This window comes from Pleurodeles waltl, chromosome 8 (genome assembly GCF_031143425.1).
Source record: "Pleurodeles waltl isolate 20211129_DDA chromosome 8, aPleWal1.hap1.20221129, whole genome shotgun sequence".
NCBI lineage: Eukaryota > Metazoa > Chordata > Amphibia > Caudata > Salamandridae > Pleurodeles > Pleurodeles waltl.
Window position 1 is genome coordinate 246,829,215 of NC_090447.1, and position 25,553 is coordinate 246,854,767.

General features: G+C 41.4%; 1 protein-coding gene across 1 annotated transcript in view; it reads left to right on the top strand.

Moving 5' to 3' along the window:
- TMPRSS15 (transmembrane serine protease 15) overlaps window positions 1-25,553 on the top strand; it is a 1,384,111-nt gene that overhangs the window by 793,911 nt on the left and 564,647 nt on the right. The window contains exon 14 of the mRNA XM_069204099.1: window positions 6,914-7,055. Within this exon, the coding sequence (XP_069060200.1) occupies window positions 6,914-7,055 (142 nt within the window). The remainder of the gene's footprint in view (window positions 1-6,913; window positions 7,056-25,553) is intronic.

Here is a 25,553-nt window from a genome sequence, read left to right on the forward strand (position 1 = left end):
AGGGTGTCTCTATGTGCGAGAGAAAGGTGTGAGAGTGTCTGCCAGGGTGTGAAAGTGTGTATGGGTAAACGTGTTTTGGGACCTCCCTTCTTTTTGGCCCCCACGTGACGGATCACCCCAAAACTTTCAAAATAGCAGCTGAACTGACTAAGTATAAGTTTTAACAATTTTGTGAAGATTCGTCAAGCGGTGCCAACGTTATTGGCAAAACAAAAAAAACTCTTCCTATGGAAACTATGTCCTAACTATAACTACCTATCGGTGACCTCCGGTAGGTAATTTATAAATATTTTGCGAACATTTTTTGTGAAGATTCATCAAACGAACCAAGAAATAGGCATGTCAAAAAATGCTTTTTCAATGGAAACATTGTCCTAACTCTAAGTACCTACAGGTGACTGCCAGTAGGCTATATGTATACACACACACATATATATATATATATATATATATATATATATATATATTAATCCACAGCTGGTGGGACGATACCCACCAAACGACTGCACCAATTCCTTCACCGACTCATGAGGACAAGGGAAAATCAATGTTCGAGAATACATTTCATCCGCTTTATTCCAGTTAATTAAGACATAGGGGGTCATTCCGACCCCGGCGGGCGGCGGGCGCTGCCCGCCGGGCAGAGAACGCCAGAAGACCGCACCGCGGTCAAATGACCGCGGCGGTCATTCTGACTTTCCCGCTGGGCGGGTGGGCGACCGCCAAAAGGCCGCCCGCCCGCCCAGCGGGAAAGCCCCAGCAACGATGAAGCCTGCTCCGAATGGAGCCGGCGGAGTTGCTGGTGTGCGACGGGTGCAGTGGCACCCGTCGCGATTTTCAGTGTCTGCTAGGCAGACACTGAAAATCTTGCTGGGGCCCTGTTAGGGGGCCCCACGACACCCGTTCCCGCCAGCCTCTTCCTGGCGGTGTAAACCGCCAGGAACAGGCTGGCGGGAAGGGGGTCGGAATCCCCATGGCAGCGCTGCTTGCAGCGCCGCCGTGGAGGATTCCCTGGGGCAGGGGAAAACCGGCGGGAAACCGCCGGTTCCCCTTTTCTGACCGCGGCTTTACCGCCGCGGTCAGAATTGCCCCAGAAGCACTGCCAGCCTGTTGGCGGTGCTTCCTCCGTCCCCGGCCCTGGCGGTCCATGACCGCCAGGGTCGGAATGAGGCCCATAAACTCCTGCAAAGAATGTCTATGCGTTTCAGCAGACGCCTTCTACTGGACAAACTCTGCCGATAAAATGGCATCATACATATACACATTGAAACCATCATTTCTTTCCATGCCATGCTAGTGCAAACTACTGGTGCGGCCATCTTTTAACATGCAATTAACTAAAGTGAACATTCTTATTATCAGCATAGTGCTGCCTTCAAAACGATTTGCGTGTATTGTTTCATGCTAAAATGGACACTGATGAAAAATATGACAATTAAAGGCACACATCAATAATGATAATAGTTAAAGACGATGAAATGATGGTAAAAACAATTAGATCACTAGTCTAGATGGATATAATATATTGTATAAAAGCCCTAAACAACATCTATAATTAACTTTAATGCAGAGTGTTATTCAATATTATCAACAGATATTTTTAAACAACTATTTTTAAATACAGTCATGGAATATGTAAATAATCATTATCATATTATAAAATGCTTCAATTGATTCATATTCTTAATAATAGAAAATAGGTAAAATCGCTGTTATCTCTAAAATTAGAATTAAAGTGTCACGTGCTTTAAATATTTATAAATAGTCTAGACATGATACTAGAATGTAAGAAAGGTATTTGTCTAGAGTCATTTTCACAAATAGTGTCATAAACTGTAACTCATACAAGAGAACCTTTTATCATTCAAGTCTTTCAACTTATAATTTGCACTTGTCATTTAAAGTGCCTAGTGACCCAAGCATGCAAAGAGATTTAAAACGCAATATAATAATTCTTCAACAATTGTTCAATATCCTGATGTATGAATGTGCAAAAAAGATCGCTTAGGTAAAGTGCAAAGTGCAAAAAAATCAAAAACACATCGATGCAAATAATGTGAAAATCATATGTTTGAAAACGATGATGGAAAATTAGCTTCCCTTAGCAGCATATAAGTGTAGGAAGAAAAATCAAAATCAAAAATCTAAATATATTTTTCAAGGAAACATAGAGAGAAATTCGGGTCCCCATTCATTCATAACAAATGCAGACATTTTGCTGTATACATGATCCAATAAATACTGATTGCTTCAACTACAATTATCATTATCCACTATAATCATGTTCTAATTAAAATTCAATTTATATAGTATTTCATAAATGAACATGTAATTCAGCATCAAGATTGTGTCCCCCAAGGAGATTCAGATCCAAGTAATAAAATCATCTTGGATTCCATTTGTCTAAGTTCTTATGTTCTGTCACCTGCCCTGGGATTGCCTTTGATGAATTTAATTCCATAGAATACTAAAGTACTACAATAACCATTGTATGTATCCCAGAAATGTTTAGCCAAAGGATACGTTCTATCATGATTTTTGATGGCTCTAAAATGTTGTAAAAATCTGATCTTCAATTTATGGATGGTACTGCCTATATATTATTTTTGGCATCCACATTCAACAACATAGATCACATATTCAGTTTTACATGTGATCTGATCTTTGATCTCACAATGACGTCCATCAAATGTCTGATAATTTTCCATATTCTGTGCATATTTACATGCCTTACAATGGCCACACTTCCAGAACCCCAGACTTTTTTTACTCAACCAAGATGTATTGTCTTTCATAGAAAAGAAACTTCGGGTAAGATGGTCTCCTAATGAGCAAGCCTTACGGTAAGTAATGAAAGGATGTGGGCCAATACTGTCCCTGATGTTTGGATCATTCTGTAAGATATGACAATTGTTTTGTTGGATTTTATTCAATGAAACATGTTGTCGATTGAATTCAAAAAATATTCCAGGAGGTGATTGTTTGATTTTGACTTTATTCTCTATGGGTATGTTCTTAAAAAGTAACTCATCCCTACTTTTCTTTTTGACTCTGTTCTGTGCATCAACCAAGATTTTAAGAGAATATCCTCTACCTAAAAATCTTTCTGTCATTGTCAAGATTTCCATATCGTATCTACTGTCATCAGAGCATAGATATATATGTCTATCTGAATATCCATGTGTATTGATATATATATATATATATATATATATATATATATATATATATATATATATATATGTGTTTTTTGTCTTGCCTATATCTTTTTCCCCGTTTGACGACTCTTCACTAAATTTTCCCAAAAAAGTGTTAGAGTGATTTTTGTTGTAGATGGAAAGTTTTGGGGTGATCCGTTAAGTGGGGGGCCAAGAAAAAAGTGTTCAAAAAAGGTTTTGTTTCACATATTAATTTCCATAGGATTCTTTAGACACGACTACAGGCCAAACCACTAGATGGAATTATACCAAATTTGGCAGCTAGCTGTCAGTACGCAGATTACGCCTTTGCTTATTTGGTGTGAATCTGTTGAGTAGTTTTTGAGGTGTTGAAGGGAAAATAAATTGGTATATCTCGGGCACGAATAATTTGCAAAATTCATGAATTTTTCATGAATACGCATGCTAAAAGAAGCGTTGCAATTGGTTGGCCGCAACCTGACTGCAAAGATGCAGCCGCATTTTATTTCATGGGACACGGTCCCCTGGGGTGAAAATCGAAATTTAAAGTGGCATAAAGGGTCAGGGTGAAGGTACCCTGACCCTAGGAGTGTGATATAGGTGTGTTTTACATGTAAATTGTGGGTTTAATTTTGCATCACCATTGGCAATATTGACGAAAATTCACAAATTTTCACAAATTATATATGAATATGGAAAAATGTGAAAGAAAAAACACAGACTCATTCATACACTAATTCATTCACTCATACATACACTTAGAGACTCATGCGTCCATTCACAAACCCATTCAGACACTCATGCACCCACTTACACCCACTCAGACTCACACACCCACTTTCAGACCCACTCAAACACTCAAGCACCCACTCACAGATCCACTGACAGAGACAGGACCTGTGGCCAACCTGTGCTGCCAACAGCCAAAGGACATGCGTGGGGTTGGTTGGCTATAAGTGCTTTGCTGCAAAGCCTGGTTAAAAAAAAACATAGAAATTCACTGAAAAAATGAAGTTACAGGTATGTTATAGTTAGGTTCTGAATTTACTCATACAGAACCATAGAAGTTGGAGTTCTTTCAAGTAGCTATAACATGCACTCTAAGGTAACTATAACTCATGCCCTTGCCATGCACTGCTAATTTAACCAAATATTACAACAATTATGACAACTTCTATAACATCATTAAAAATGTAGCAGTCAAATTATTGAAGAACAAACTGTGCATGTTAGGGGTGACAAATTTCATCAGTCCTTAATGTCCTGAGTCCATCACTCTGGTAAAGTACCCTACATCATAGTTATTGAGACACTGAAAATACCCATAGATAATGTCAGGGTGCTAAGGTCTTGCTCTGCTCTTATTCGTTTACAAGTTTGAGCATACAATTTTCTTGAAACCCCAGATTGGTGAACTGCTTTATCAAAAAGAGACAAACAGCCCCATTAGTCCCCATTCTCCCAAAAATGCATACATCCTACATGTGAGGCAAATGCCCCTATTAATCACCATTCCCCCTAAGTGCATACATCATATAGTACTTATAATGGTACCTGTGCAAAACATGCATTATGAAAAGGTCTCTGAGCTAATTACAGTGCAACAAATACCACCACATCTAAAAAAGCACTCATAAAGTGCATACGTCATACAGTACTATTGAAAAATCCTGCATATAAATGTACAAAGGTCCCTGAGCGAAAGCACTGGTAAATGGAAGTGCTTGAGACATTGTTTCACATTGGTATAAATCTCTCACCACCAACTGGCAGGCACACAGTACCATAAAAGATCATACTAAGAGAGTGCTGTAATTTCCATGTGATACAACGTTCATCAATTCATGCTGATAAAATACTTCTTATATCTCAAAGCTGAATTGAGATGCAATACACAAATACATTGCTCTATACCAGTCCATAAAGTGCATGTGCTCATATTCCTAATTCCCCTGTGTGTTGAATGGAGATGCAATACACAAGTATATTGCTCTGTAACCAGTCCTTAAAGTGCATGTGCTCATATTCCTAATTTCCCTGTGTTTCATATTCCATTTGTCCACATTCTTTAATACTTTAATGTAGTAACATCACACGATTTATAATATATTATACACCTCCAACATATTGCACACAGTATTGTAGCAAAATGCATGTGCATAAGATATTGTTTCACAATGGTATAAGTGATGTATAATACTTCTTATATCTCAAAGCTGAATTGAGATACAGAACACAGATCGATTGCTCTGTACCATTCATAAGTAGCATGAGCTCATAGTGCTAAATAGCCTATGTGAGATTAATTTTTAACAAAAGTAGTTTGTTTATATAATATGGTAATGGAGGACATTGTGATTGGTGTATATAAACTGAGCCAAAATGGCGATCTGCAGGTCGATGAAGGCGGCAACGCCGAAACGCGTCCCTGTAGGCGAATAAACATTGTTTGAACTCGTTGTGCCCGTGGAGTGCTGCCATTTCCTTTATTCATGGGAGAGAAGTGTTTGACACAAATACGTGGTGGCGCGCGTATTGGGATTAGCACAGTTGACGGTCAGGTGCCAAAAGGAAAACGCTGCAGTTAAAGTGTTTTGTTTTATATATATATATATATATATATATATATATATATAGATATATATATATAGATATATATATATATATCTATATATATATCTATATATATATATTTATATATATAGATATATATATATATATTTATTTATATATATATATCTATATATATATATATATATATAATATATATATATATATAGAGATATATATATATATATATATATAGATAGATATATATATTTATATATATAGATAAATATATATAATCCAAAACTTTTCTCCAAGTAATACAAAAAGTCCTCGGACAACAATGTATAATCAAAATTCTATATTTTTATAAAGCAAATACCACAACGCGTTTCAGCCGTAGCCTTGTTCACCTGGTGTTATCACATTATTATTGTTAATTATGTTCACAGAGTAACGCATAAATACCAAAATGCCTTCCTTTGCTCCATGGTAAGCACACTTCTTCAATGGACAGAAGGGCCTTCGCAAAATATGATTGCAATCACACCTTGAACTTAAAAGAATCAAGAAAAATAGACTCCTATTCCCTGGTTATAATAAAAACAAGTATTTAGGATTAAATGGGCCCCTCCTGCTGCACCATTTGCACAGTCAATAGGTATGCCGCTGCCTATATGGTACCTCTCCCCTGAGCCCTCCCAACTAGACTGAAACTCAGATTCAGACGGGCAGTCCCTGCGCTGACCCCTGTAGGCCTGTTAGTTATTGATTGGCATTAGTTAGAAGGTGGTTCAGAGAGACGAATGACAACATCTAAACCGGGACAACAAAGGGCCCAAAACCGTGCCTCTGAATACTGGGGCTCCCCGTGCGTCTACATCAGGTGAAGTAAAAAAGGTGCAGGAGTTGGGTTGAAAGCAACTGCTTCTGGTGATTGGTCTGAATCCACGTTGAATTTGTAAGCTTGTGTTTTTACATTTTGTCGGTCTGCCAGAATATTAACCTCTTGTACTTTAGAATATTTCTTATGTCTTTAACTCCTTAGATACAATTGAATAATGACAAAAATAAAACTAGAAAACAATTGTGAAATGAATAAAAAATCCCTAAATTATCGATAGTACAGGTATAATTGAGAATAAGTTTGCTTAGGAGGTAATCTGTCTAGTTTTGTTAAATTTCAGGTAGCATTCGATGCATTTACAAATGGATATACAAGTGATATCGCCTTGGATGACATTGCCCTGATGCAAGGACGTTGCAATGAAAGTGTTTATCCGGAACCAACCCTGGTACCAACCATCCCTACAACTACTCTGTTGCCCAGTAAGAGCAATGTGCATGCATTAATTTACACGTGAATACGTTTTAATTTAGCAAAAACAACAAGTGATGGACGGAATGCTGAACATTGTCAAACAGGACTGTTCCCATGAGGAACAGGGTCAAGACTGATTTGCATATGGCTGGGTCCAAACTGGGGTGGCATGGTAAGCAAAAGAACGATGGATTAAACCCAGATCTATGACTGGGGGTGAGTGTTTGACAATGTTTAGCATTCCGTCCATCACTTGTTGTTTATGCTACGTTTTAATTTAGACACATTGTTTTTGTAATGCATTTCCCTTTTTCAGTGCAATGTTAAACTTCAGAAGGATTGTTCATTAACGAAACCTCAGGATTTTTTGTGCGCCTAGGAAAGAAAATGCCTTATTATTTTGCCTTAATGCCAATGGAGGGATTTGCCATACAGACAGTCACATCTGTCTAATACTTTGTGAAAGTTCTCAACCTGAGGCAAATGGACCCATTAAAACCCCCAAGGATTTGTAAAAGGCAACTATCTTGCATCCCTTTTTTATCACAAAACTGAATATGCGGAGAACGCTCGTTTAGAAAACGAGTAGTGTGCACAACAGGTCAACTTACCTCCTGGATTGTCTACTCACACTCCTGAAACTACTTTAATCACCTACCAGAAAGGACTGTCACTGATGTACAGTTCCTTATAAAAAAACTAAAGTGTTGACATCCTTTATATTAAGAAAGATCCTAAGGAGCCAAGAGGTTTCGAGGAACAGCAACATTTACATAGTACAGTTGTCTCCCCTACATCAAAACAGGGGGAGGGGGTCTTTTCGCATCATATTCCCATTATTTCTTTAAGCAGTACAAACAGCGAAATTCTATTCATGCTCATAAAAGAGGTACTGTCATCAAGTCCCTTTAGGAGAGTAACAGTAGGATAATAACACATTATTAACTCTTTCCTAAACTTATTGTCACAACCAAACATAAATTGATCCCTACTGCGCTCATCCAAGCTAGCACCAAATTTACATGACAAGGCCAACTTGCTTGGATCTGTTACATAGCCCTCTACAGATTCTTCTTTTGCTTACATTCTCTTACCAAAAGAGAAACCTTCCAATATTGTAGTTACTTAACTTAAGTAATATGAGAAATGGGATTGTTGGTTGAGTCGGGTATTAAACTAATTGTTGTGCTGCAGGCGGTGTTGGGAGCGTCATTGCCGGGGAGCAATTGTACAAATTTGCGGTAAAGATTTCTACGTTCAGACTTAGGCCCAGATTTCTGAAAAGTGGTGCTGCACCTAGTGCATCGCCACTTTTCTTGCGCTCCTTAGTGCCCCCTAACTGCACCATGTGTGTGCTGTATTTATAATACGATGTGCCATGGCGGTAGTCAGTGGGACTTGCATCATCATTTTTTACGCTAGTCCGGCGCTTTGCAAGACTAGCATTAAAAATTCTGGCTCTAATCCTGCACCCAGAGGCCCATTGAACACAATGGGAGCCTCTTTTTAATGCCTGCACTTAGAAGTCATTAAGAAATGCTGATAAAAATGGTGCAAAGGAATTTCATATATTCCTTTGCACCATTTTTATGGTCTCCCTAGCACTGGAACGTCCCCTTGCATACATTATGCCTGGCACAGGCATAATGTCACGCAAGAGGTTACAAATTGGTGCAATGCACGCATTGCACCACTTTGTAAATGTGGATCATCGTTTTTGCCCTTTCAATGCCACATTAGCATAAACAAAATTATGCTGATATGCCGTTGGAATGGCGCTACGCCACCATAAATCTAGGCCTTAGTCTCTTTTCTGAAGGTCAAAAAATGTGCAGCAGTTCAAGACAGCAGTTTGTAGTTGAGTTCTAGGAGGCAAGATACTCCTTTGGCAAAGGACCACTGAACAGGATTTGCTGCTGCTGAGAAGAACATAATGAGAGCTGCCACAAAGTCAGGTCAACCGGCGATGCTTGGGTAGATAAATGAGAAGTTTGAACCAGTCTTCTTTCAGTTCACAGAGCAGAATTTTGGATTTTGGCTATGTGGGACCCCTTAGCACCACCGCCAAAGGTTCAGGACTGGAGGGGCACCACTTGTGGGGGTTAGGACTCACTCAGGCTGGGTCCATGTGCGGGCTCAAGATTGTTGGAGCCTTTTCTGTCCCTGATGCTCTGACAAGAGGCCAGCCAACTATCCCTTGGGGTCGCTATGGTAGTCCTGGATTAAAGTGTTAAAACAGGGCTCAAACAGCAGGGCAGACCTCTGGGGGTTAAAGGACAACCACAGGTAGCAAAACAGTCCTTTCAGGTGCAACAAAGCAATCTTGTGGAATACATAGCAGGCCACAGCAGCAGGCAGTCCTCTGAGAGTCCTTCTGCAGGCCCACAAAGTGAATTGAACAGTGGGTCTGAGGGCCCTATTTTCATACCTGTTACCTTCTTTGAAGTAAGAGAAGTTTCTAGAAGTTGTCCTTTGAAGTGCTTGGAAATACCTGATCCTCCTGTCTTGGCTCCAAGCTGGCTGCAAGGACAATGCAATGGTGATGAGCCCTTTATGTAAAGGCTTAGTAGAGTCTATTAATTTGCAAGTGGGGCTCTGCTCATCTCAGCTTTCCCATTCTCCCAGTCGATATACCATCCAGGCACACCAATCTAATTAAAGAGGATTTTTAGTTACAATTTCTCAAACATTAAACACGAAATGGCTACCTATTCACAATCAAACGTTAGCACATATTAAATGTATTAAAGCTTCCCAGTGTTATCCTATGGGAGATATAGACCACACAGTACTGAAAAACTAAGTTAGGAGTTTTTCACTACTAGGACATGTAAAATGTAAAAGCACATGTCCAACCTTTTAACTACAAGGTGCTCTGTTTAAGGGATACCTACAGCCTACCTTAGTGGTGGAGTGGGATGACCTAAGATGGTGTTTCACCTTGAAGCAAACAAACACAAACAAACACAAATAATGGATGGAATGCGGAACCAATCAAACATTCACCCCTAGTCACAGATTTGGGTTTAATCCATCAATTCTTTTGCTCACAATGCCACCTTGAGGCCCATTCCTGGGTAGGAAGGTGGATCACCGTAACAGTTTTGAATTCACACACCTCATCTGCACGAGTCATCTGATGGGCCTGTGGTCAGTCTGAAACCAAAAGTGATTCCCAAACAAGGATGGTCTCAGCTGCTTCGGAGCCCAGACCACAACAAAGCCTTCCCATCGAATAGCACTCCACCTCTGTTCCATGGGAAGTAGCCTCCCAGAAATGAAAGCAACAGCTTGGTCCAGGCCCTCCACATTCAGCTGTAATAAGAATGTCTCTATGCCATGCTCTGAGGCATCAACCCACACAATGAATTCCTGGGAAAGGTATGGGGCCCTGAGCACAAAGGCTTTGAACATGGCCTGTTTGAAAGTGTTGACGTTTCGACCGGTTTTGGTCCAGATAATCCTCTTAGGCAACTTTCTTGGAAGTCAGACAAAACATTTACTACCAATGAGCATTTTTTATATGGTAATGGCGCTCTCCTTCAATTCAATCGATTTAATATCTTTAGTTACTCAGACGGGGCCAAAACCGAAGCAAAACCCCCCAAACAAAACTTAGAAATGATAACAATAAAATGCTATCCAAAATGTATGTATGACAGGCACGCATCACAACCTTGAATACAGTTATTTTCAATATAGTAATACACAATCAAAAGTCCTTAATTTAAACAAAGTCCAATATTTAACTTATATTCTTCTTTATTCTTCTTGCTAACATTTTCAATCCAAACTTGCTCCAGTTCCAGTCAACACGTGTTTTGTCTGGGGATTACCCCTCAACTTCTTCAGGACTTTATGATTTCTTAGGGTCGATCTCATATTAAATTTATAATATCGCTCTCTTCCTGTCCAGTACGCCCCAATATGATCTGGCTGAGAAGTGTATCCTGTAATTAGCTCCGTTGAGTACGCGAGTATGCCGACTCTAGATAAAATATTGGGGCATACTGGACACGAAAAGAGCGATATTATAAATACATAGACGGCCAGAAGGAGACTGGCACCACAATATATAACAATATAAATAATCAGAATGACGAATTTAACATATGAGATCGACCCTAAGAAATCAGAAAGTCCTGAAGAAGTCGAGGGGTAATCCCCAGATAAAACATGTGTTGACTGGAACTGGAGCAAGTTTGGACATGTGCATAAGCATAGGAGTGAGGGAAAACAGTGAGGAAATCTATCTTAACACCTTGTGACAGTCCCTCTACTGTTGTGGGGTCAGGGTAGTAGAGAGGTTGACACCTTCCGCTGACCCATCTTTCTCTTGGAATGACAAGAGATCTGGGGTAGGCTCACTCTTCCTCTCCATCATCTGTCACCAACAGCATGGTGACCTCAGACCAAACATAATGGGTTTTAATGCAGGTGATGTGAATTATCCTTAAGGGATGGCTGGGGTTCTTGAAGTCCAGCAAATAAGTGACCTGCCACATCTTCTCAACCACCTCATAAGGTCCAGTATATTGGTCTGGTAGGGCTCTGGGCTCCACTAGCTTCATCACCCACACTTTCAGCCAGGTTGAAACTCCACCATAGTGGCCATCTGGGAATACCACTTTTTCTTGACTTCCTGCCTGGTCTCCAAGTTCAAAGAATCCTTCTTCCAGAGCATGGCCATCTGGATTCTGGGAGCTAGCATGTGCGTCTTTGAGAGGGGTCTTGGGAGCATGCTCCCACCCTTCCTTTGTCAGACTCAGAGGTCCCCTAAAAAGTGACTATAAAGGAGTTCAAATGAGCTAGGCCCAACTCCGTTCTGTAGCACCTCCCTATGGGCAAAATGCTGGTATGGCAAACTAATATCCCACTTCTGCCTCATGAGCTCAGGTAGACCCATAATCAAGCCCATTGCGTTGTGGATGGTAGTGTTTGGAGAATGTATGTTACCCCACACTCCTTCCACATAGAATTCATGTATGTAGACATGAAGTTGGTGCCCTCAGATAGATACCACTTCTTTGTGGGATCCCACCCAGAAAATACCTATCAAGTCCCTAGCCATTGCAAGTGCAGTCATATACCTCATAGGATTGCCTCTGAGTATCTAGTAGCATGATCCACCAAAACCAGGATAAACTTGTCGACTAAGGCAGATTTGGGACCAATGGTACTAACAGTGTTGATGCCCACCCTTTCAAGGGGGTGTGCCAATGACAGGTAAGCAATACAGGGGAATCCATCTTTTTCCCTTTTTTCCCACTGGCCTGGTAGGTGGGACAGGTCCTGCTGAAAGTATCTCAGGCTAGCTCCAATAAGGCCAATACAAGTAGGCTCAGAGGCAGCTTCCTCAGGTTCCTCCTCCACCTGTACCAGGGAGTTTCAGGAGCTGGTTTCCCACACCCCATCTCTTCCCTTCCCCTTCTTGCAATTCTGCTATACAATTCTTCAATTTTTCCAGGCTCCAAACTTCCTTAACTCCCCTACTGGCTGGCCTTAGACCTGGCAAACCTAACATTTCAAGGTGTGATCTGACCTCTACTTCCTTACAGGTTGTGTGCTCCAGGTAATTCTCTAGGAAACAGTCCACAGCCACGGCAAGGCTCATAGCTACCTTAAGAAAACCTGAGACCCCTGCCCCTCCTTTAAAGGGAGTGAGAGCCAAAGGGTAGTGGTTCTATCTGTGGCATGCTACTACATCATGCTGGCTCCTGTGCCCCTCAGAGGATCCATCCTTTGCCCATTGATGGTGACCCACTACTTATACTTGGAAGTATTTGAAGGCACATGAGCTTAGGGCACTGTCTCTCTGTCACTCAGGGGCACTAGGGTAACCTCCGATGTCTCTCCCACATGATATGGGGCCATCTATTTCCTAAGTGCTACACTGGCCAACCCAGGATTCTGCCACCACTGGGAGGCTGTGTCTTCTTAGGACACACTGGTAGCAGTCATAGCTCTTAGGAACAAACTTACCAGTTTTCCTATTAACAATCCTTTTTTCTGTTCAGATTCGGACTGGGATTCTTTCCCCTTTGGGGGCCTTGAGAGAATTCCATTTTAATTTTCTCCCCCTCTCCTTCTGCTGGGAACCATGACCACCCTTTTCGGAGTCCCTCTCAGGTACCTTCTTGTGGACCCTAGGACTATTCCAGCAGCTTGCCTCCTTAGCAAGCTACCTGGGGTCAGGGAGTTTACTATCCCCATGGTGTTGGTGTAGCTCTGTAAAACAAAAACTGAACATGTTCTCTCTAGCAATCAAGATATATAGCCCTTTGCAATCATTCCTTTCACTGCCCTTAAACCAACCATCCAGTGCCTTTCAGAAATTGATCCACCCAATCCACTCAGAGTTTCTAGGGCAGCTTCCTGCTGTCCCTAAAAATGTGCCTATATCTTTCTGGGGTAAGCCCATATTTCCCGGTCAGGGCCTCCTTGATGAGGGGATACTTCATCCTGTCCCATATCCTTATGGCTAACATGGTATCCCTCCCTTCTTTGGGAATATGCCTCTTCTTCAGGGACTCTATCCCTCTCCATGAAAGCTTCTAAGGCTTCAAACCAGTTCACTATGTCATCCCTCATAAAATGTTAGGCACCAGATCCTTTGGGATGGGGGCCCACATTTCTCCAATGGACACTGATGTAATGCTGCCACCACTGCTGCTGTGATATGGGGTATGTTTGTCTTTGATCTCCAGCTCCTTCAGAATTATCATATGTGCCAACAGACATTTCTTTTAAGTTAAGGCCCTTTCTCCCTCATCTGTCTTTTGGGACAAATTTCATCGGGTCCCAGCCTTCCTCTCCTGTGCTTTCAGCTTCATCTTGGGCTGCTGCAGTCTGAGCTCCCTCTCTGCCTTCCTGTCCTATGGCTACTCTGGGGACGAACCACGGGGAGACTGCCCCATCCTGAGCATCCTGAGCATCATCAGGCGGTGGGTTGTGCTCTCCTTGCAGCTCAGGACCCGGGTTTGTGTCCTTCACCTCCTCACCTTCCTCCAAGTGGGTACCCTCATCCTCATCATTAACCTCTAAGATGGACTGCCACATCTGTACTTCCTCTTAGGCTCTGACGGCTACTTGGAGGTCCAACATTAGGCCTTCCTGCTTGCCTTCAGCTCCTTGCAGAGTACCAGCAGCTCACCCCTGCTGCGAGGTTAAAGTTGATCAGATCCATCTCCATGACACAAAAAGGGAGGTGGGCACTTAAACTTAGAAAAAGGAAAAAACAGACAATAGAAAACAAGAAGAATTTAAAAAGAGGTAAACTTTGGTGCCTATTTATATGGGATTTTTTTTTATACAGATCACAGTACGGCACTGCAGAAACATAAGTACTGGACCCTACCACTGAACACCAATGTGAGAAATGGGTGTGTCAGTTGAGTGGGATGTCAACCCTGCTCAAGCAAAAGTCACAATCCCTGTCAGCTTGAACCACAAAAGTCACTAAATTAGCCTTTGCTCAATCTTCTGGTAGCTTGGCATAAAAGTAGTCAGGTTTAACTTACAGGCAATGTATTTATGCAGCACACAAACAGTAATAAAGTGAAAACAGAATACTAGCAAAATATCACTAGAGAACATTTTAATAGATTACTTGACACAAAAACACTAAAATCCAATTAGTAGAACCAGAGTTATAAAGTTGTAAAGTTTAAGGGAAGAACTAGCATCTAAAAGATCAACGCGCTAACCATGGGCATCTTATCATTAGAGGTGGGCCATAAACTCTGCTCCACCAGCAGAGTTTGAGGTGTTTTGGGCACTCTGAGTTATGCATGTAACGTGGAGTTCTAGCCAAATCCTACAGAAACTGCATGCCAGAGTTTTTTCTTGAGCGAGGCTCGCCATTGGTACATTGGTGAGCATGAGTGAGAAGCAGCATCTCCTAGAGTGATTTGTGGGTGCTAGGAGGTAACCCTGTGAGATTTTCCCAACACAGGCAGTTGCAGGCAGTCGTGACCATTGGCACTGGGAAATCTACAGTTTGAGTAGAAAATCTACTTGAGCAGCAGCAAAACCAACTCAAGCAGCAGTGCTTTTCTGATTCATTATGTTGTGCAGTTCTCGCTGACTAGTCAGTGCAGAACAAGCTCCTGCCGCACAAAATCAGCGCTATGTACCAGTTTCCTCATGTTCATGGAACTCTGCTATATTGAGTGGATTTTTTTTATGTATCTCTGTTGAATTCCACAACACAAAGGAAACTCTGTAAGTTATGCCAACCCCTACTTGTGAGAATTGGTCAAAGTTGAAAAATATGGTTGAATGTGATGGAGTTTGGGCCTGATACAAGGAGTGGATTGTTCCCAGTTAGTGCTTACCTTCAGACTTAGGAGAACATTTGAAGACAATGTTCTGAGAAGGTACAGTTCAGCAGGGAAAGGCTGCACCCAGTGTCTGAGGAGGGAGCATCATTGTCACAGAGACACTGGATAAAGTTGATGTGAAGCTTTCTGCATTTAGACTTAGGGCCTGATTTAGATCCTTGGGATGGGAATACTACCTCACAAACATGACAGATATCCTGTACATCATATTACAATTCCATTATAGCCTAAGGGGATAGTAATACGGTAGACAGGACACCCATCACGTTTGTGATGGAGTATTACATCCTTAAGGATATAAATCAGTCCCTTACTCTATTCTTTTGGAAGTTGAACATCTCTGGAGAGACAAGGCAGGAGGCTGTAGCTGACAAGAGTTCCAGGAGGCCAGAAACCCCTTTGGTGAAGGACAGCTGAACAGAATTTTCTACTGTGCTGTAGACCACAGTGGGAGCTGTGGTGAAGATAGTCCAATTGACGATGCAACTTTGGCACCTAGAAAGCAGGTTGGCTGGGGTCTTTTCTCATTGTGCAGAGTGTAGTTTTTATTCAAAAACTTCCAAGTCTATTATTTTGGAGTTTGGCTATCTGGAAATCTTTAGTACCAATACCAAGGGTTCAGGACTGGAGGGGCTCCACTTGGGGGTTTAGAACTCACTCTGGCTGGGTCCAAGTGAAGGTACAAGTTGGTTGGAGTCTTTTTTTGTCTCTGAGGCTTTGATCTGGAGGCCAGCCAACTAGCCTTTGGAGTCACTCTGGTAGTCCTGCGTCCAGTTGTTGATAGAGGGCTCAATCAGCATAGCAGGCCTCTAAGAGTTCTAGGTAGACTTAAGTCAGCAACGCAGTCCTTCCAGGTGCAACAAGGCAGTTTTGTGGAGTACACAGCAGGCCACAGCTCCTCTGAGAGGCCTTCTGAAGTGAGAGAATTTTTTAGGGAATTTACTTTAAAGTGCTTGAAGATTCCTGTGCCCCATACCCATCTAAGCTGGGTGCATGAACAATGCATGGGTGACACATCCTTTGTGTGAAGGGAGAACACAGCCGACTCAGTTTCAAGTGGGCCTGTGTCCAGCTTTGCCCCCATCTAGCCAGCTGATGACCCAACCAGGCACATCTAATCTTTCTATTGTTGGAATGTCTGGAACAAATAAACAAAGTCCAACTGTCAGCAACACCATGTCATGTGACCCAAGAACAGGCTGTAGACAACACATAGGATAGGAAAACACAACATTTCACAAAATGGCATTTTCAAAATGCTATCTTAAAATCCAACTTTACAGTTAAAGTAGATTGTTCCCAATCTAATGTTGGCACTTCTTAAATGTAATAATACAACTCAATTTTATCCTATAGGAGACGCAAGTCTCACAGTAGTGAAAAATGAATTTAAGAATTTTTCACTACCAGGACATGTGGAACTTAAAAGTACATGTCCAACCTTTTAATTACAAGACACCCTGCCCTATGGGCCACCTAGGGCCTACTTTATATGGAAAAAGGAGATTTTAAGGCTTGGGAAGGGAGGTAATAATGCCAAACACTGCATTCAGGCTGCAATTGTATGCCAAGAACATGCTTTGTGGACCTACTCAAGTGGCTGACACAATAAGTGCTGCAGGCCACTAGCAGCATTTCATTTACAGGCCTGGGTATATGGTGTACCACTTCACTAGGGACTTATAACTATGTTAACTATGTCAGTTTTGCTATGGTTGTAGGGAGAGAGCACAATCACTTTAGCACTGGTTAACAGTGGTAAAGTGCCCAGAGTACTAAGGCTAACAAAAATGATTTCAGCAAACCTAGGAGAGGTGAAGGCAAAACGTTTGAGGTTGAGCCTGCAGAGTGGGCCAAGCCCAACACCCCTGAAAAAAAGATCATAAATAACAAACTAAAACAATAAACACTGTCAGACACTGCGAAAAAAGTTAAACCACTGTCATTAATCTCAATGTCCAGGCTCTTGAAATGTCAATAGTAAGTAACCAACCAAAATAATTAAAATAATGTGCATGTAAATTAGTTTAAACAATAACAACATTAAAATGAATATCAACTGATGACAATGTTTATCAACAATTTTTGTCAATACACATGCACACACTGTTACCACACTAAGGGGCATATTTATACACTGCGCTGAATTTGTGTCATTTTTTTAAGCAAATTTAGCACTAACTTAACTCCTTATGTATATTTTTACGCTAAACCCATCTAGCGTGAAAATATTGGAGTTAATGCCATTTTTTTGATGCGTGAAACCACCTTGCGTCAATGAAATGCAAGGTAGGTGTTCCTGTCCAAAAAATTTGTCAAAGCCCTTACCACCTTATTTATCCTCCCATGCAAAAAAGGTGAATAGGTGGGAGATGGGCCTAAATAATGGCGCTAAGCCTGCATAGCGCCACTATTAAACGCATGGGTCAGACGAGGCATTAGGAGACCTGTGGACCCATTTCCATGGTTAAAAACCATGAAAAGAGCTGACAGGTGCCCACCTCAAGCCCCAGGAACACCCACACCCACACCAGAGGTACACCAGAGGATGGGGGACCCCATCCCAGGTAAATAGGATAAGTATAGGTAAGTATTTTAACAAAATGTAAGTGCCATTGGGGGGCCCTGAAACGGGCCCCCCTACATGGCAATGTGCAATGGCCATGCCCTGGGGACACTTGTCCCATGTGCTGGCCATTGGAGAGGCGGGCATAACGTCTGTCTTTTATAAGACAGAAGTCATGTGGTATGGATGGTTTTGCATCAGGAGATGATGCTGGGCTTGTTAACAGCATTTTTTTTGCCTCTTACCAGCCTAGCGTCATTTTTGGAGGCAAAACCCCTTTCCCCCATACCCATACCCTCACCCGGCTAATGTAATTTTTGCTGACGCTAGCCTAACCTGAGAATTCCATAAATTTGGTGCCTGGCTGGCGTTCTGGAATGATGCAAGCCAGCGCTATACTTTTTTACACAAAACTGTGTTTGCGCTGTTTTGCATCAACAAGTATTAATATGGGCCTAAGTGCCTGAGTTATGTATTGTCAGAGATGGTACTCAATTGCAATGGCAACAGAGTTCTCTTTCCACCAATATAGTGGCCCACCTGCCAAATTTACTGGTGAGCAGACCTTAAGTTTGGCCAAGGCAGAGACTACTCTGTCTCTGCCATGGCCAAACGTTTCTGACTACCCTAGGGAGTGAGGTCCATCGGAGGAAAGGGTGCATGTCCACCCAGCCAATTTAGATGGGTGGATATGCAGCCATTTTTTACTGTTTCTCACCGCCAAGTAAAACTTGGTGGTAAGGTGTAGTAAAACTGTTATAATGCCCCCCCGCCATGGAAGAAGTCTCCCATTTCGGGATTTAAAAAAAAAAGGAAAACAAAATACTTTTTGCTACAGTGATGAGTCCTTCTGGTGCAGCCCTTCAGAAAACCGTAAAATGCAATAACAGGAGCTCCCTTGAAGTTGGTTCCTGCCTATGGCTCCAAGGCAGTAATTCATAAATTAGCTGGCCAGACTTTCCAACTTGGGGATGGAGTAATTTACTCTGTCCACACGGCGGACCCACAGGCCATCCCCTCAATCTAAATCAAGGGCAAAACCGGTGAATTCATTCTTGTGTTCTGTTTCACTGAGGACCTAGCTTGGCAGTTTGGGCTGAACTGCTTTAATTGGAGTAGGGTCAAGACTGATTTGCGTGTAGCTGGATCCAAACAGATGTAGCATGGTCTGTAAAATAACAATTTTGTTAGTGGTAAGGATACTCTGTTGCTGTAGCGATAGAGTATACTTACTGCCAACATATAAATCAGATCCTAAACCACTTATTAATTGTAAATATGTCAGTGGTAGCTCTATGGAGATCCAGAGCTCATTGAGCTAAATTCCTTAGGGAAGGCTGCCTGTTGGGTCCACTGGCAGTCATTTTTGGGGACCAGGGCTTAAATTATCTCATTGGACATTTTCTGTGAGAAAGAGAGTGAAAACACACAAAGTATAAAGAAGGAGAAAGAGATTGATTGAAAACCGTCACAAAGGGGGAAGAGGGAACTCGCAGGAGTGAAATAATGATGCAGGGAGTGCATTAAAAAGGCATGTGGTGAATTCAAGACTTTGCTGCCTTGGTTTTCAGCACGTGACGAGCAATAGTGAAGGCTGTGGACTTCTCGGCATCGCTTTGAGCACCAGCACTTGTTTTTTTGCAAATTAGGCACTAGTATCCACTGAAAACTAGCATAGTTCCCCCTTAATCAATCCTGACAAAAAGAACAGAGGCATGCATGCAAGATGTTGCAAAATCCTTCAATGACATGTGGGGAACATAGCTTTCTACATGGAACCAGCCTTACCCATTCATAATTGGAGTTCCACTACGCAGAAAAAACCATAAAGTCATATGTAACAAATATAAACAATACACACACTGGAAGAATGCATGATGGCAAAGATGGTAATGCTCCTAACATAATCAAAGTTTCATGTGGGTATATGCTTAGAATGTACTTCAGAAGAAGGTCTGTACAAACAACATTGAGCACCTAGGTCGAATAATCTCTGATTTATGCAGGTCCTGAAGGGCCTCATTCAAAAGAAACTGGACATCATGATCACTGCACCATTCCTTTGTGCTGCCCTGCACCCTTGTAACAATGCCATGGGAGCCCTATATTTATAGTACAGAGCTCCATGGCACACAGTGTCCACAATTGCATCAGAAATTCTGATGCAGTTGTGGTGCAAAACCGTAGCTGGACTAGATTCAAAATTTTGATGCTAATCCAGCAATGCTATGGGGGGGGGGCATTGTAAACAGCACAGCTTCCCTTAAACACATGTCCTAAGCAGGCGTTAAAAAAATGACACTGTGACAGCGCAGAATGGCACAGTGAAATCTTGTAGATTTTACTGCACCATTTCTGTGGCCCTTTGTGTGGGGGAATGCCTACTTTGCATACATTATGCCTGGCAGAGGTATAATGTAACGCAAGGCTTTACAACCTGGTGCAATGGTACTATTGCTCCAGTTTGTAAATGCAGCATGGTGTGAAAGACGCTATAGTGGCCTAAGGGGCTTGTAAATGAGCCACAAAATTCTCTAAGGCTTGAGTTAGAGGTAGCTCCTTAATCTCTGCTGGGCACAGTCAGTTGCCATTTTTGAAAGAGGCCTAAAAACCTTGCTGTTTGACTCTGATTAACATGTACAGTGGCTTGGCTTGTTATCAGTGTTTTCACTTTTGAGTGCACAGATGCTTCAGCCGAAGCAGTTGTATGCTTTACAAAAAGATTTTGATTGACTCATTGAAGAGGAGCTAGCTAACCACCCAGTGAGTGTTACAAGCTGGCTTGAAACAATCACAAGAAAGAGATGCACAGAGTGAGAGTTCCTTCTATAGTGCACCCATATTGAATGATAACACCAAAATATAAATGTGGGCTACCTTCTCATTGATCTCCTGCCACACTGGCCTGCCCTGAGTAGAGCATGAAGCCAACATGTATACTTGGCAAAACTGATCAGACACATAACTTAATTAGTGCAAATTTAAGAAGTGCACCCTTACCCATATGGTTCTCTTATTGGGAGAAAACAAGTGGCTATTGATTACAGTAGTTAAAATCTTTGCCTTTTGGGTCTTCACCTTAGCTACAAACTAAAATAAGTTTGTTTCTTTAATAATCTCTATATAATTCTGTACAATAATACCGAGAACAGTACCTTGATCTGTGTAAATATGTGATGAAGAGTTGATTATTCCCAGTTTGTAATCATCACCCATGTAGAAGAAGGGACTCCACATCGGAAGTTGTTAATACTTTAAATGGAATAAATCCTTAATAAAGCTACAGCAAAAACATCATATTTGTCTCTTCTTTCAAGTGCCTCCAGCCTCCAATCACCATCTGAAACTCCTCCCATTCCACATTCTCCATAACAGTTCAGCAGTTAACATTTGTAACATATCTGTTAAGAAAATACCACACGTTTGTTTTTCAGTCAGACGCTTCAGAGCATGGCATAGGAACAGTACTATCCAATCTGAATTAGGAGGGTTGTGACCCATCAGCCGCCTTTATTAGTTAGCCACTTCACCCTAGGGAGCCACGTTGGAATGCTTTCAAGAGGGAGGCCTTTTCTGTGGTTCTGCCCCTGAATAAAATGAGACCCTACTTGTTTGTGACCCTCAAACCTTCAAACCGAACAAAGACCTCTCAGGTGGCTCATACAGATTAGAAGGGAGAATCTAAACCTGGGAAGGCTATCCATCTCCCCCTTCATTGAATGGTCTCTGTAGTGGAATGCAGACCTGGAACTGACCATGGCAGAGCAGATGGCCTTTCCACATTTTTCTGCTTAAATGAGAACCTCCAAGTTTGAGGGCAAGTTGCTCCTTGCCTTGCATCTGGGGGACAGTGTGAGAAAGTATCTCTTTTTACATTGTCATTCAGTTTTTGGACTGATGCGGCTGGTTTTAAAGTTCTGCACACTAGAACACAGCTTTCCATGTTTTAGTGTATGTGCTCTGACCCCTAAAACATGGTAAAATTGGCTAAACTCCTAATTGTTATATTTAACTTCCCAGTAATGGCATCATATATGGTGTAGAAAATACACCAATGGCATAGAAAATATAAATGTCACTTGTGGAGTGCATTGCTTGTTGGGCCATTAACTAGGATAACCAGGACAACATGGCTTCAAGTCTACCAATGTAGCCTGGCTCCTGCAGCGTATAAACCTACAGGAGAACACATCAACATAACCCTTTCGACAGGAAAGAACCCAACTTTCAAATAATAAATATGTTCCTCCTAAGTAGGCATTGTAGCTCACATTGTAGGGTGGCAGGTATGTGAAAGGGATACATGCAAGAATGTAATGTTTGCAAATACCTAGAGCCACTGGCCTGTAAAAGCTATTTTTACTACAAAAGGATAGCAATTGTCCTCTGAGAAAACCAAAGTTTAGAATAATATCGTAACTTTGCTAACTCAGGTTTGGGACAAGCTACTGGAATAGGCAAATACTTATTTAATGTGTATTTAAATTCCAATTCAGTGGAAAAGTCAGAATTGTAATATATATATTTAGTAAAAGTGACGTATAAAAAGTTAGGCATTGCCTGAACCTTCAGAAGGATAATTAACATTAGCCTGTCAGAAGCTTACCGCCCGTCAGTGCTTCCCCTGAAAGAGATGTGAGAACTGCCCCCAGACCACAGAAAATGGAGTGGCTCATGTTTTTGGCATGAAGACTTGGGTTTGAGTATGTGACTCATATCAGCTAAGAAAAGGCCGCTTGTGAGTGTCAATTTGAAAGGGAATAGAGTGAGGCCTGCCAATTCATAATTAGGTGGAAGGTGGAACCTGGGGACGAAAAGCCTTTTGTTTCATGGGATTTCTGTAGCAAGCTTTGTCCCAAGGAAGTGGGAGGGGTAGTTGATCCCAAAATTAGTTTAGTGTAGTTGAGGAGGCGGGAACTGTTCAGTTTCCTAAACATACCCCTGGTTGACACTGCAGCAGCCTCCAATGGCAGAAAGGTGCTACAAAATTTGATTTGCCTCAGAATACTTCTCCGAGGGATAGATTACAGTAATGCAGATAGGATGTGCTGCAAAAGTGGAAAGACTTGGCCTTCGGAACATTTTTCTAATTGGTTACGGTGTTCCCACTAGTCATGCCCACCCAAAGGCTAGTAAACCTTATGGCAGTGGTACCCCACCCACAGCTTATCAGAACACATTTGGACAATGGAAGAACAGAAGAGGACTGGATCTCCTTGTAACTTGTGTGGAGACCTGAGGGACTGAACCTGCTTCCACTTGTAACCAGGGCTAAGAGTGTCAAGCTGTAAGAGGTATTTTTCCTGAAATGACCAGTTAAGCAGTAGCAACTGGAATTAGATTGAGCCCTGCTGGTTGGTGAACTCTCTGGAGTGTGCCCTGGCCCCTAAGCTCAGTTCCTGAGGTTTTCTGTGCCTTAGAAGTGGCCAATAGGAGGTGCTTCAAATTCTCTGAAAATCTGAGAATTAAAAGATTTTTGACCCCTTGTAGCATAGGTGTCTGATTTCAAGTAGACTTAGACTTGAAGGATTTTGAGCTCCATAAAAGGACTTAGGCCCTGATTTGCATGTTGACTGAAAAATACTCCATCGCAGTGGTCATAGAGTACCCATTTCACCAACTTAATAGTCTGTCCATGTGTCTAAGTGAACAGAAATAAAAGTGTTGTAGTAATTCATCCCAAAAATAATTCACTTTTTTGCTGTTCAAGAGTTTCAGAGTGTTGCCAGATCAGAACGTTTTTTTTTCTGGTCAGATCAACATTTAAATAATTGATAGCTCTTGTTATCACCCTACCCATTTTTACCAATTGCTGCACAGACTATACTATCTACTTCTTTGATGTGCTTGACACAAAGCAACCAACCACACCAAACTTAATCTGTATAAACTGATATCTTGTATTCAAAGTGCTGATTGCGAAGTCTTCTCATTCAGCAATTCATTCTAGGAGGCTCAATAGGACCCCCTGAGCAAACTTGACATCTGCGTTTCTGTTCATTTCTTTGTTTACTGGACCTGAGAGTATGTCAGATCTTGCAGGGTTGAGCATCATTAGTTGCATTTGACATAGAGCAATTGATCATACTACAATTAACCTGTGGAGACATATATTTTGCATTTAAAGCACTGATGGTGAGATTGTCTCATTCCATAACTCATTCTCTGAGGCTAACAGAGACTCCGGGATCATCAAACTATGCATCTGGGAGATTGGTCACTTCTTTTTTTACTTGACTCAAGATTATGACAGATCTTGAAGACCTAACAGACACATGGGATTGCCTAAGGTGGGCAATCCATATGTTGATATCTATGAAATGGACCAACAGTCACCTTTATTGCCAGTAATTTGGCATGCATTTGGGCAACTTCACATAATGATTGTGCACAATGAGGGCAACTATTTAGGCACAATTAGTACAGTAGTTTATATATAGAAATGCAAGAAATATTTGCAAAGGTACTGCATCTCTTTCCCCATGTATTTGTCCTACTCTTTCCCGACACATCTGTCAAACATGTGTTTATAATAAAAGTGAAAATGGTCTCACCAGTTATGTCCATAATCTGACAAATCCTGTAAATTTTCATTAAACTAATTTCTGCTTACATGCGTGATCAAGGCACAGGATCTGTCTTCAACGTTAATACCTGAATTGTTATTACTTACATGTTCCATAAAGATGAAGTCCATTTCATCGCAGAAGAAAGTAGGATTTGTCTGAGCAACCTGAAGGAATGTATCTTGATTCATCTTCAAGTCTTCAGAGAACACATCATGAACACAAAGGCTCTTTTCACAGAAGATCTTTTTCTTTTTAATTGTGTTTTCTGACTAAAATCTTTATTTTGGGTATTTTTTCAATTCAAAGAGCCCTGCATCAAAACAGGCTGAAACCCATTTTTACCTCAAGGTTCCCAAGTAGCTCCCCTCATTGAGAGAGTTTTAAAATACGAAATGGAGAGTCACTCTTTCAAGTAAATCTCATTTTGCCTCACTGTATTCAGCTTCTGTCCATATTTTGTGGTTGTGTGGGGTTGCAAACCTCATGTTACAATCAGATATTTGCAGCTAACCTACATGGCCTTGGGGACAGGGTGTACTCAGCCTGACCCTTAGATAAAAGATTGTTCTTTTATTTCCAGTATTCAAGAATGAGATGCTGACAACCAATCAAATCTTCATGAGTTTCAGTACTCAGGTATTGGTTCACAGGCCTAATATGGAATGCAGGTTGAAAAAATACCTGCATCCCATCAGATTTGAATTCATTTAGAATTTTAAATCTGCAGATGTCTGTAGAACTCTGTACATTAGGCATCCAGGTAGCTCTGACAGCCTTCATGCTCAGACTGAAACACTTTTAAAATGACATTTTATCACAAAATACTGGATTTACACCAAAACAAGCAAAGGCGCTTCCTTGAGCAAAGTTCGACATTCATGCAACATTTCATGTAATTCTGTGCAGACTTTTTTTTCTTTACCAAGGAGCAATTAATCTTATGACATTAAGTATGGGAAATGCTACTGTTTTGGCTCCCGCTTGATGGATATGCACAATCCTTCTCATAACAATCTTAAAGTAAATATT